The sequence below is a fragment of the Dendrobium catenatum genome, unplaced genomic scaffold, assembly GCF_001605985.2.
Source record: "Dendrobium catenatum unplaced genomic scaffold, ASM160598v2 fragScaff_scaffold_716, whole genome shotgun sequence".
Taxonomy (NCBI): Eukaryota; Viridiplantae; Streptophyta; class Magnoliopsida; order Asparagales; family Orchidaceae; genus Dendrobium; species Dendrobium catenatum.
This window is the reverse complement of record NW_021319178.1, coordinates 21,272,315-21,284,557: the sequence shown is the minus strand read 5'-3', so window position 1 is coordinate 21,284,557 and position 12,243 is coordinate 21,272,315. Positions and strand designations below refer to the sequence as shown.

Here is a 12,243-nt window from a genome sequence, read left to right as displayed (position 1 = left end):
AATTTTGTATAGATGTATCAAAAGTATTGCTATATTTTTCAAATAAATTTCTATTAAAAACTTCATCCACATTTATCTGTCCAGTCAAAAATATCAAGCAATTCTCATATCCACATCATTTTAAGCAATAATAAAGTTGTTCTATTTTAATTGTGAATTTATTTGAAGAGTGGAGCATTAATTAGTAAGAAACTTGTGTTTCGAGAGACTTTGCATATTTCATTAAAGATAAATAATCGAGTGGGCTGTGGGCATAACTAATCTTTTCTATCAGTAAGAAATTTGTGCCAGACAATAAATTAATAACAAGACATATATAAATAAGCCTCAAATTTAATATAGCATACTTCAGTAAACATTCCTCCCAACACATCTTTACTGCATGCCTTTATGATTAATTTCTCAAGATGACAGCAGCTTGAGGTTGGTACAACAAGAGGCACTAAATCATAGAAAAATTAAAAAAAAAAAGAGAATTTTAATTCTAATATTTCACCTTATAGGCGATTTCATACAAGCATATAGTATATTTATGGTTCTGGCCATATGTAGGAATTTTGTTGATGATCAGCAGCTGCGGCCCTTCTTGCACACCAGAGCACCGGCAGAACTGGTTATGGATCCAACCAGTGAGGAAGATCTAGCTCCTAGACTCGACGCCCTGGCATAACTGGACGAGGCTCCGGCGCCTGAGGGGGTGAAGAAAGCTCCGTTCAACATCAAATCACCCTCTGATCTCCAGTTCCAGCTCTTCCACTGGCTTGTCGGTGCGTCCTCGCGCTTCGTCACCTGCATCACTCATCAATTCAATCAAATTAACACCTTAACCAAGCAGCTAATCTGTACAGATTAACAGCTAATCTGTGCAGAATTTATAAAAAGAAATGCGTTAAATGTGTGAAAGGGTATTTCTCCAACTTGTTTTTTGTCAGGGAAAGTGTCGGTGTCTTACAGATATAGGAACCAAAAAAAAAATCAAAAATTTATATACAAAAAGATGATAAAGGAGAATCGAACCGTGGCACAACAGTACCAAAGTTTTGGAAGCCCCACATACGCAAATAATGAAACAACTTCAACAACTTCATTAAATTTGCAGTTGAAAGCTTTGGATTTCAATGGCCATCGATCTCCAACCGACAAACATATCACTCCCTCTTCTTTACACCAGTAAATATGCAATTAAAGAGACTCTCACCTCTTTGCTGAAACGGTCGTCCGGCGCCAGGAACCTATTTCCTTGGCTGTTAATCGTCGGCGCTGCGCTTCCTCCGATTGCGTACATTTCCCAGTGCGTGTAGTCGTTGTTCACTACATGAAAATATCCAAGCCTGCACCTGCTTCATCACATCAACTCTTTCCAGTTATAATAACTATCATAATCCTCCCACCAAAATTAGCTGAAGCAAAAGTACTAAGTACAGCTATAAAGTCTTCAGTTTTTAATTGCATTGTATGAAATATCTCAATTAAACAGGGGAGATACAAACCGTGGCATCCTCTGAACCAATCCTTCCCCAAAATGGTTAAAAGCAATAGTAACCTGCATGTTCTTATCCTCCACCATCTCATCGCTATGGCCGAGCAGCATCACCTTATCATGATGAGTCATATAATTGTTCGAAATGGTGATTGCCGTCGATCCACGAATGGCGTCGACAAGCCCATCCCGACAATTTGATAGCGAACAATGATCAACCCAAATATGACTTCCGCCAAATATGGAGACGCCGTCGCCGTCCGACAGTGTTCGCCACCCATAATGTCCAGGGGAGTCACGCACATAAGCATTCCCCCCTTGCTTACAATCGTGTATATTTAGGCCATGGATGATAATATGGCTGACATATTGCACGGTGATGCAGGGGCCGCCGGCAATGTGGACGCTAACGCCGCGGCCGTCGAGGGTTTTGTAGGAGTTCATTATGAGTTCTTCTTTGAGCTGGATAACCATATCGCGTTGGAACACGATCCAGAGGGGTTCGTTTTGAATGACGCCGTAGCGGAGAGTGCCAGGTTTGGGGTTCACCGGATCGTCGTCGCCACTATCAGTTACGATGTAAGTTTCGCCGCCTTTGCCGCCGAGGGCATTGCGGCCAAAGCCAATTGCGCAGTCAGCGAGCCGCTGACGGTTGGTTTCCCAGTTGGGGTCACAGCGCCAGCAATCGTCAATGGGATTGCCGGTTCCGCAAGAGAGATAGCCTAGGTTCCGACGGGAGGCGTTGATTCGTCTGCAAAAGTAATTAAAATAGGTTACAAATTTATCGTCAGATTAGAGCTTTATGGAACAGATACGAAATTCAGTTCTAAAAAAAGTCTTTTTCAAAAAAATTAATTTTCAAAAATCAAATTTTGATTGGGAATAGAAATTTGGGATGCTTGAAAAGAAAAGAAAATTATATTTAAAGTACAAAAATAACAAATAAAAATATTCTTTAAATGGAAGTGCACTACTTTTTTTTTCTATTGATCCATTTAAATAAGTGAACACTAATTATTTTTTATGCTGGTTTTTTATAGTGGAATAGTACTTGTTTGATATTTATATTGTGGAAAGAGGGCAAGGAGAAACAAAAATATTATATCAAAAGTTTTAGTAGATGATTTTGTAAACAACTTAATGATTATAAAATGGCATAGAGAGTATCAGAAAATTTTTTAGAGATCTGTTAATTAGCCTAACAATTATCGTCAGTTAAGGTACAGCAGGAATGGTTTGTATGGATGATAATTCTGTGAGCGTACCTGTGAACTTCCTCAACAACCAGCTCGGGGTTGGGGACTGCCGCCGTAGAAGACAATGGAGAACGAGAGGTTGCAATGGCAGAAACGAGGAAGAAGGTAAGCAGGAGGAAGAAGAGTATCTTGGCTGCCATTTACTAAATCTCTGTATCTTTCTCCCTCCCTGTTAATATGCTAAATGTGCAGAGAGGAAGAGAGAGTTCTGAGAAAGGGATGTAGAGAGATTTGGGGAAGAGGTGGAGGGAGTGTGGGTTTATATAGGCAGGATGAGGGAGGAAGATGGTGGATTTTTTTTCGGTGATTTTATAATAATCTGATTTCTAGCATTCATTTTTCGCATTGTTTTTAGAGAGAATGCATAAAAGAAATAGAACAGGGGAATTGATATATGCGGTCTTATTCTTACTCTAGTTTTTTTTTTTTTATAATATTAATGAAACTTTTACAGATTCATGAATTAAAGATATGGAACAGGGGCGTGATTGAGCCCAGCATGTTAGAATCTGACAAGACATGGCTTATTGGCTCGGGAGCTATTTTGATTAAAATATTTTTTAGCTTGATTAGAATAAATATTTAAACGCTAAATCCCATTTATACCCATTGTAGGCTAATTCGATGCACAACAATTCTCACAAACTCATCCCGTTTATATCGTTGATGTCTTGTCCAGCGATCTCATGCCTTGTTTCCTTTTGGTGGTGATTCTCCAGGAAGATTTTGCTGCGCAATCCACAATGGAAATAACACAAATCACATAATCAAAACAACACAAAGAACATAATGATTTATGTGGTTCGACGAAGATGTCTACGTCCATGGGGTAGGGATGATGATTTCATTATATTGGAGAAAATAGGAAATAAATAAGCTTTCTAGCTCTTTCTTTTTCTCTTGCATATAAGACAATAGCCTTGAAGCCTTATTTAAATATTTGAAACAAAGCTATAAAGGAAACTTTTATTAATGCTCTAATATGGCAAAATCTAATCATCATGCCAATTAGATCACCTAACCATGCTAATTAAATCTCTCAATTTGTTCAATAATCATATCACCTAATTAATGCATAAATTAAATCTGCAATCAAATACATTTACTTAGGTAAATAATCAACTCCCGAATAAATTACATAATGAGCCATCAAAGCCATCCAAATCAAGGCTAATCTAGAGTTTGAAAGATTTTCAAATCAACAATTTCCACCCCATCTTTCACTTTAAAAAGTAAAAATTTGATATACCAGGCTCTGATATCAGAACAATTACACCTAGATGGTTGCCTACGTACTTCCCTTCCTAGGAAATTAAGCTGAACATAGTTCTAAACAAGTGGACAATCAGTTGTGAGCTCTATTGCTCACTAAACTCCTACAGTAAGTGAACCTACTCACTACTCCAACTAAAGACTTGTTCAATATGCAAACCAAGTCTTTTGAGGTTCCATATCTAGGCGGATGTAACATGTGTATCGCCTCCTACAATTTTTCATATAAGAATGCAGTCTTCATATTGAGTTGCCCCAAAATCAGATCATATTGTGCTAGAAGTGTTAGGAGAACCTAAATCGAGGGATGTTTGACCAATAGGGAGAACATCTCATCATAATCAATCCCTTCTCATTACGCAAAACCTTTTGCCGCCAACCTAGCCTTATACCGCACACCAACTCCATAATATCCTTCCTTCTTTGTATATACCCATTTGCACCCAATGGTTGTCCTCCCTAGAAGAAGCTTCAACAACCTCCAAGTAGCGTTCTTCTGAAGAGACTCCATCTCTTCATCCGCAACCCTCTTCCAAAAATCATCATCAGAATTGTCCATTGTCACCTTATAGTGACAAGGAATTCAACCTCCATGGTTGAAAGTACAAATGCCATGTGGTCCCTCAACCAAGCTAGTTCTATGAATTCTAACCCTTAGACCTGTTCATCACAACATATTCTTGAGCAGGAATCTCATCCTCAATATTATATTTTACCTCTTGATCTATAGTTGAATCACTTGTGCAAGTTAATAAAAGATTAAGCCCTCTTTCTCTTCATGAATCTCATATCTCGGGTCCAGAAGGTGGCACACCTTGGTAAAACGAGATGCAATGAAATGATAGAAATACATGTTTTATATTTACAAAGAGGAACAAGAAAATAAGTGACACAACATAATATACATGCACCAGAGTAAATAAAGGAAGTGAATTAAAATGTTAATTCATTAATAAAATATAAATAACTAGTACATCCAAATAATAATAGTTCTATTACAAGCTAAAAGGAATGTAAATAGAGAAAAAAGTAGGAAATAAATTACCCAACCCTAAATTAGAAACAACAAAAACAATCACAAAATATAAAATGCCAAAAAAATAGTCTACTACTAGTAACTCTACTTCTGAAGTGATGGTACGCAAAACACACTTATTGGACCTACTATAAAGAGATAACGTGTGAGTTTAATAAATCAAATTCAACAAGTAACTCCTATATATCAAAGTATATACGATAATAGAATAGGGCATGCAGTATGAACAATCAAATAGTGTAAGTAACAACCTATAGTTACCAAAACCAAGTAGCACTAACACATATCATGTTTCCTACAATAGAATTATAATATGCTAATCCTATTAATATGTATGTCAAATTACTATCAATTCAAATTATTTTAATGCTCATAATTATAACCACACTAGGTATCATCATACCTCAAAATTATGTATCAATTTTTTTATTATTTTAAATGCATATTCAATTATGTTTCCTTATATTTATACATGTATATCTATTATCGGTTTATCATTTACCCATCACTGCGAAGTTAAACACTATCCTAAACAAATCCAATAATTTCATGTATAGTCATCACTCTGGAAATAGATGTTGCTTTCTCAGTAGTTTTCGAGCCATTAGTCCCAAGAGTAGTGGTGACATTCTTTCTCATTGGCAACATTCTAAATTTTAAGCATATGAAAATAAGATAATATATAATACCAAATATATTATTTATTATCAAGGATAACTTAAGATAATATAACTTGTTACCGAATCCTATGGAACCAAGGGTTATTGAATACGAAATAGATAGGATATAAAACCACTCTGTTACACATTGAGTCTAGAAGGCGGTACACCCCGATAATATGAGTAGCGATGAAGGGATAGAAAGACCTATTTTGTATTTATAAAGTAGAACATGCATATACAAGTGATACAATATAATATATATGCACCAGATTAAACAAAGAAAGTTAATTAGAAAGTTAATTCATTAAAAAATGTAAATAACTAGCACATCCAAATAACAATTGTTATGATACAAGCAAAAAGGAATGCAAATATAGCTGAAAGTAGGAAAGAAACTACACAATCCTCAATTAGAAGCAACATAAACTATTACAAAATATAAAATACTAAAAATAGTCTACTGCTGATAACTCTACTCCTGAAGTGATGGTCCGTCAAATACATCTTCTGGATCCGGGACGTGACAATGGATGTAGGCACATATATGTTGAATCACGTAAATACTTGTGATCTTTGTCTTTGGTGGTTGATTTCCTATTTTGCATTAATCTTACGCAAGATAACATAAATTCTTGTTTAGAGATTTACTGATTTTGGTAATAAAAGTTTTCTCTTATGATTGTTAGCAAGAAATCATTGTTTAGTTATTCAAATTCTATTAATATTATTTGTTACTATCAATCAATTAAGTTTTTATTATTGACAAGTATTTCTTAGTCATACTGTACAAGTTTTAGTGGAAAGAAACTTTCAAATTAATTGGTAATTAATTAGTTCCATCATTGATTTTTATTTTGTAAATAAAAATTAGCTAATTCTTTATTTGCATAAACATAAATTTCACTAGCTACTGTCTTTTGTTGTAATTATAGGCAAATCAAGTCTTATCTCTAATTTTTTCATTTTTTTGGCTTGTGGGTTTGTACTATTAAACTTGAAATATCAGTTCTCTATATCCAACCTAAAATCCTTAATTGAAAGTCTTAAAAGATCTTGTTGGAAAAGATCCAGAAGTCGGCTGGATTTCAACAGTATAAATTTTTACATTCCTTTTTCAGCAACACGAACATACACCAATTTTTATCTTAAATATATAATTATTTACAAATGTCTTAATTGTTGACTTGCAAATCAAAATGAGCATTTAATAATTTGATCACAGCATCTTACAATCTTTTATCATAAGAATAAAAATAAGCATATTCTTTATTCTACTTTATTACAATACACTAATTTTTATCTTAAAAAATATAATAATTTACTAACTGTTTTAATTTTTGACTTGCAAGGAAAAAGAAGCATCAAAGAACGTGATCAAAGCATCTTTCAAGAAAAACAGTCCCATATAATTAGCGTAAATTTAGCTTAAGTTATTTTAATCACAGATTTTCTGTCTAATAATCCTTCCCCTAAGCAAAGGTTGTCCCATTCAGTTGCGTGAATTGAGAAATTTGACAAGATCACATGAGGTAGTTGAGGCCGTTAAGTCAGGCGAGGAAAGAATTCAAAGTCCTATATTGCCAAATTTAAGGCGCCGATGGGGCTACATACCTAACATGCCCTGGCCCGGTAAATAGAAAAAAAACAGAGGATTTGTCTCACTTCTTCGTTATTCTAATGACTTCAGAATGTCTAAATCTTCCTACATTATCACATTACTGTTGTTTTTTAGTTAATCAAAGAAGAAAGCAGAGCAGGAACAAGTTGTTCTGCAGATCCTTTTAAACTCTATCAATTGAACTTAACGAAGGTAATCTATGGGATTTAGTAAATCCTGTAAATCCGGATTTAGTAAATCCGAAATGCGTTAAATCCTCAAAATTGTTTGGTATGCCAAATGTTAATTCCTGAGAAACTGTTTGGTAACATATTTTAGGATTTATGACAAATAGGGATTTAAATGTGAAGAATAATGTGTTATGAATTTAATAGCATGGTAAGTTCAAATTACTTATTAATTATTATTTACATTATTAATTATATATTTAATAATACATATTTTAAGTTATATTAATTAGGTTAATCATATTAATATTTAATTATTAATTATACAATTAAGTTAAATTAGATAATTAATTTATGCACTACTTATACTATTAATTATTTAATTAATTTATTTGATTATTAATATTTTAAATTATATTAATTAAGTTAATCAATAATAACTTAGAGGCGTCTAGGGTTTGCCTTTCATCTTCTCTTTTCATTGTTGTTTGACTTTGTTGCTTCGCTGGAGGTGTATGGATTGCACGTATCGCTTCTTCGGCTCTTTCGTGGTTGTTCGACTTCGCTCCTTCGACGACTTTCCCTTCTTGTCGGATCGGAAGTTACGACATTTTGATCGGAAGCAAGAACAGGAGCCCACTGGCTGTGAAGCTAGCTTTAATTTCTCCCTTTCGCGCGCTTCTAATGTTAAATCCCGTTAAATCCGCCAAACCGAGGGGTTTAGTAATTCCGGAATTTAAGCCGGAAATCCATAAATCCTGAATTTACGGAATCCCGGGATTTAACGCGCGCATCAAAACCGTTTGGCTCGATTTAGCGTAAATCCAACTTAAATCACACGATAAATCCGATACCAAACATCCCCTAAGTGGCAGTTTTTACCTTTTAAGAAAGGCAGTTAAGTGAGAAATTTATGAGGTATAGAACTTAGGCATTCATTGGTCTTTGTTATACCAGTAGGAGGATAGAAGGGGCATTCAGTACTTGAGTAGGGCTCACATGGCTATAGTCAGATATGGAGTTGAAAAAAACTAGCAATGGCGGCATGTAATTAATGATCAACCACTGCTGCCTAAAGAGGCCTTGCTGTGTTTATTGCTGTGTGCCTCCATGAGTGGTTATCTGCTACTTGGCAGCCACATTGGCGACAGATGCTTTGCAGAAACTTAACTGTTCATGAGAATTAAAGCTTTCTCTTTTGTGTCGGAGGGCCGGGGCTTCTCCTGGAAAGCAAGCCAATGGAACCTCTGCGAATAAACGTTCTCTTTAACCATTTACAGAAGTTCTTCTAAGGAAGCCAAAGGTAAGCGCATCAAAGGCTTCATTGGTGATGGAAGCTTTGAGGTAACATTCAGTTGCATGGTTCAGGTGACAGCGTAGGTGGTAGAACAGTATCAGCCTCCTCAAAAACAATGGCACTGCGTGAATAGCCATATTGAACAAATTTTATTTTATATTAAAACATAAATATGGCTCCAACATGAATCTCAAGAAAATATTTAAATCGAAAATTTTTGAAATTAAATTCAAAATTATTAATTAGAACTTCAATTTCAACAAATTAATTATTAAATTGAACGTCTTGGAATTACAAATGAATATTAACCTTAATGTTGAGTTTAATTGTCTGCCTAAGGCATCATATTTTCATAATTCTTTATGATTAAATTTCAATCTTATGTTTTAAGAATTATGATTAAAACACTATAGGAAAATCGTTCATTACCGACGACAATTTTCTGCAGTTTAGTTCATTTTTCCAGCGGTTTTGCAATTTTCCGGCAGTTTTCAAATAGTCAGAATAAATCACATAGGAAATGCAAACAAGCGTCATATTTATGGTGGTAATATTTCTAGTTATTTTCTGGTGACTATAACAGCCGGAAATTAATAGACCCAACACCGCAGGTAAACCACCCATTTTTATCGACGGCAAAACAAAAAAAACTGGTAGCAAATTGAGTCCGTATCGTATTGATGTTTGAGGGGGACTTTTCTATCGCACAACAAGCCCGATGCATTCCTCCACTTCAAACATCCAATTTGAATTCTATTGATAATATCTCCATCAATTTCACCTTCACTCTGAACAATAGATCAAAGATATTTAAAACATGTACTCTTATTATTAACTTGATCGCCCAAAGTCACAATCCCCTCATTAGGTGTATTACTACTAAAATTACACTTAATATATTTAGTTTTAGATCTACTCAAGCGAAAACCTTTAGACACTATGGTTGACCTCCATAATTCAAGTTTACCTACAACTCTCTCTAGTCTTATCAACAAGAATAATATCATCATCAAAAAATATAAACTAAGGTACATCCTCTTGCAAATATATAGTGAGAACATCCATGACTAAAGTAAAATGATATGAGCTTAAGAATTTTTCTAAACAAACCATTAGACTCAAAGGTTGACCACCATAATTCAAGTTTACCTTCAACTCCCTCTTTAGTCTTATCAACAAGATGAATATCATCAGCAAATGTATAAACCAAGATACATTTTCTTGCAAATGTCTAGTGAGAACATCAATGACTAAAGCAAAAATCATATAGATCACCTTCGGCTAAGGCGGGAAAACACGAGTGTGGGCATCGAGCGAAGGCGTGGGCGGAGTTTGTCGCGCCGGCGTTCTCTTGACGAACTGAACGAGCACCGAGTGCGGAGTTCAGCGAGGGCGTGAGCATTCTCTAGATGAAATGAAACGAGCAAGGCAAATAAATGAGGAAGAAGGGGGAAGGGGTGGGTTCAATTTTAGGGCCTTTTCGAGTGATTTTAACTGCCGAAAACTTTTCACTTAAAAATGGCTGCTAAACTGTTGGTAAATGCAGTCATGAAAAGAGAATACATATAGTTTAGTATTTAGTACCGGCGGTTCAATCGCTGGTATTTATGGCGGTTATAAAATCGTCGGTATTTTGTGAATTTCCTGTAGTGAAAGTAATTTTTTTGTTGTCATATTTTTTCCCCATAAATTTAAACTATTGCAAAATGTTTTAATTGTAATTTGATAAAAAAATGTTTAAATAATGATAATTAGTCACAAATATTTTCCATCATATCATCACCACTTATTGATATGCCATAAAAAATCATCAATAAGGCACCAATTTTGATGAAAGAAAATTAAATTATTGAATTAAATTCAGGGTTATTTAAACTCCAATTTCAATAAACATATAATCAAAATAAATATTTTGATGTGACAAGCCCAACAACACCAAAAATATTTTGATCCAAATTTAAATAAGCCCAAATTAATCAAGCTCTAGAAGTGCAAATGAAGATTTCATGATACCATTTGAAAGACCAAAATGATATTTGAATTCTTGTTGCTAACAGTCATATTGAGTGTTTCGAAGAAACAAATCTGATGAGCTTGAAATCACTTAATTTTGATGTCATTAAGGTGGCTAAACACAAAAAAAAATGATCTATTACATAGAGTCAACATGAGCCACCTAATTGAGCATTCGAGGATTTTGACTAAAATAATCAAAATGTCACCCTAAAAAAATAGAAGTATTTTGTCATTTTTTCACATAAAAGGGACCTAAAATGGGAGAGTACTTATAGATATAAAGAAGTCCAAAGCCATTCCCAATGATCAATGCCATCAATTATTTTCTTCTAATTAAATTGCCATCGTTAGTCAACTACAATCTCTTTATTATCATTCCCAACAATTGTCACCCACCTATCATTTCGTGAACAGACTCCTAATTATCATTGCCTAATCATTATCGTATTATCGTTATCATCAAATTGCTATTATCCAATCATCATTACTTGAGTATCACATTCTTTATTGTCCTATCATCATCTCTTGACCATCCCGACCACCTTTCACTGTTTTCTCAAAACTCTTCACCATATTCATAAGTGACCAAGCAAACAATGCTTTGTAATCTCATCTTCTTCAATTGAGAGGAATAGCAACATCTATAATATTACATCAACAAGAATAGATGTTACAGTTCTTTGTTTCTTTTTATTTTTTTTTTTTTCATGTAAAACTTTGGCCTCGTCAAGCATATGTGAAATCTTCATATAAAACTAAGATATAGACTTTTCTTTATCACTGCAAATATTGTAGCACTCAACAATCATGATTTAAAAATAAAATAAAATAAGAATATTAAATATTTTTTTAATATGACTAATAACATTGAGATCTTCTGTCACAATTTTTTCCTGAATACATAAACTTATTTTCGTGAGACTCTATCTCTTTGTATCACATTGTTGGGAGATAACTTTTTAGCAACTTTAGTTGTGATCAGAAAAATAAAGATAGGAAGAAATTTATCTCAAATAAAATCTTCATTTGATTATGTGTTACAAGTAATTGCTTAAAGAGCAAAGTTAAACATTTGTTTGGAACATCTTTAATATTTTTGTATAGGTGGTTATAAAACTATTGTTAGTAGGAAAGTATTTTTTTTTTATTATTATTGTTGAAATTATAATTATCTTCTTTATTGAAATAGTAGAATAGCTGCTTCTGTCAAATATTAATAAATCTTATTGCGAAAAGTAGCTTCTTCTGACTTCACAAAATTTTGAAAACAGTAAAAAAATAGCAATTATACATATTCAACGTAAATGTGACTAGGATTTTATTTATTTTATATATTTGGTTTATTGACCAATTATTGCTTCTCATTTCCGATGTCAACTAAGGCTTCATTTGGGGCAGCTTTCTTACTACTTTCTAAAATGATTTTTTTGTACACAAAA

The 12,243-nt window shown here is 33.9% G+C and overlaps 1 protein-coding gene across 1 annotated transcript; it reads right to left on the bottom strand.

Annotated features, from left to right (window-relative positions):
• Positions 1-313: 313 nt before the first annotated feature.
• LOC110105152 (probable pectate lyase 18) lies at positions 314-3,080 on the bottom strand. Its single transcript, XM_020834540.2, has 4 exons — positions 2,746-3,080; positions 1,491-2,231; positions 1,199-1,337; positions 314-789 (listed from the first exon to the last, which is right to left on the bottom strand). The coding sequence occupies exons 1-4, from the start codon at positions 2,874-2,876 to the stop codon at positions 568-570; spliced, it is 1,233 nt and encodes a 410-aa protein (XP_020690199.1). The 5' UTR covers positions 2,877-3,080; the 3' UTR covers positions 314-567.
• Positions 3,081-12,243: the final 9,163 nt, after the last annotated feature.

Coding starts and splice junctions, on each gene's coding strand:
- LOC110105152 (XM_020834540.2), bottom strand. CDS start 2,876: ATGGCAGCCAAGATACTCTTCTTCCTCCTGCTTACCTTCTTCCTCGTT. Junction 2,232..2,745: donor GTTGTTGAGGAAGTTCACAG/GTACGCTCACAG, acceptor TTACTTTTGCAG/ACGAATCAACGCCTCCCGTC. Junction 1,338..1,490: donor TTGGTTCAGAGGATGCCACG/GTTTGTATCTCC, acceptor GTGATGAAGCAG/GTGCAGGCTTGGATATTTTC.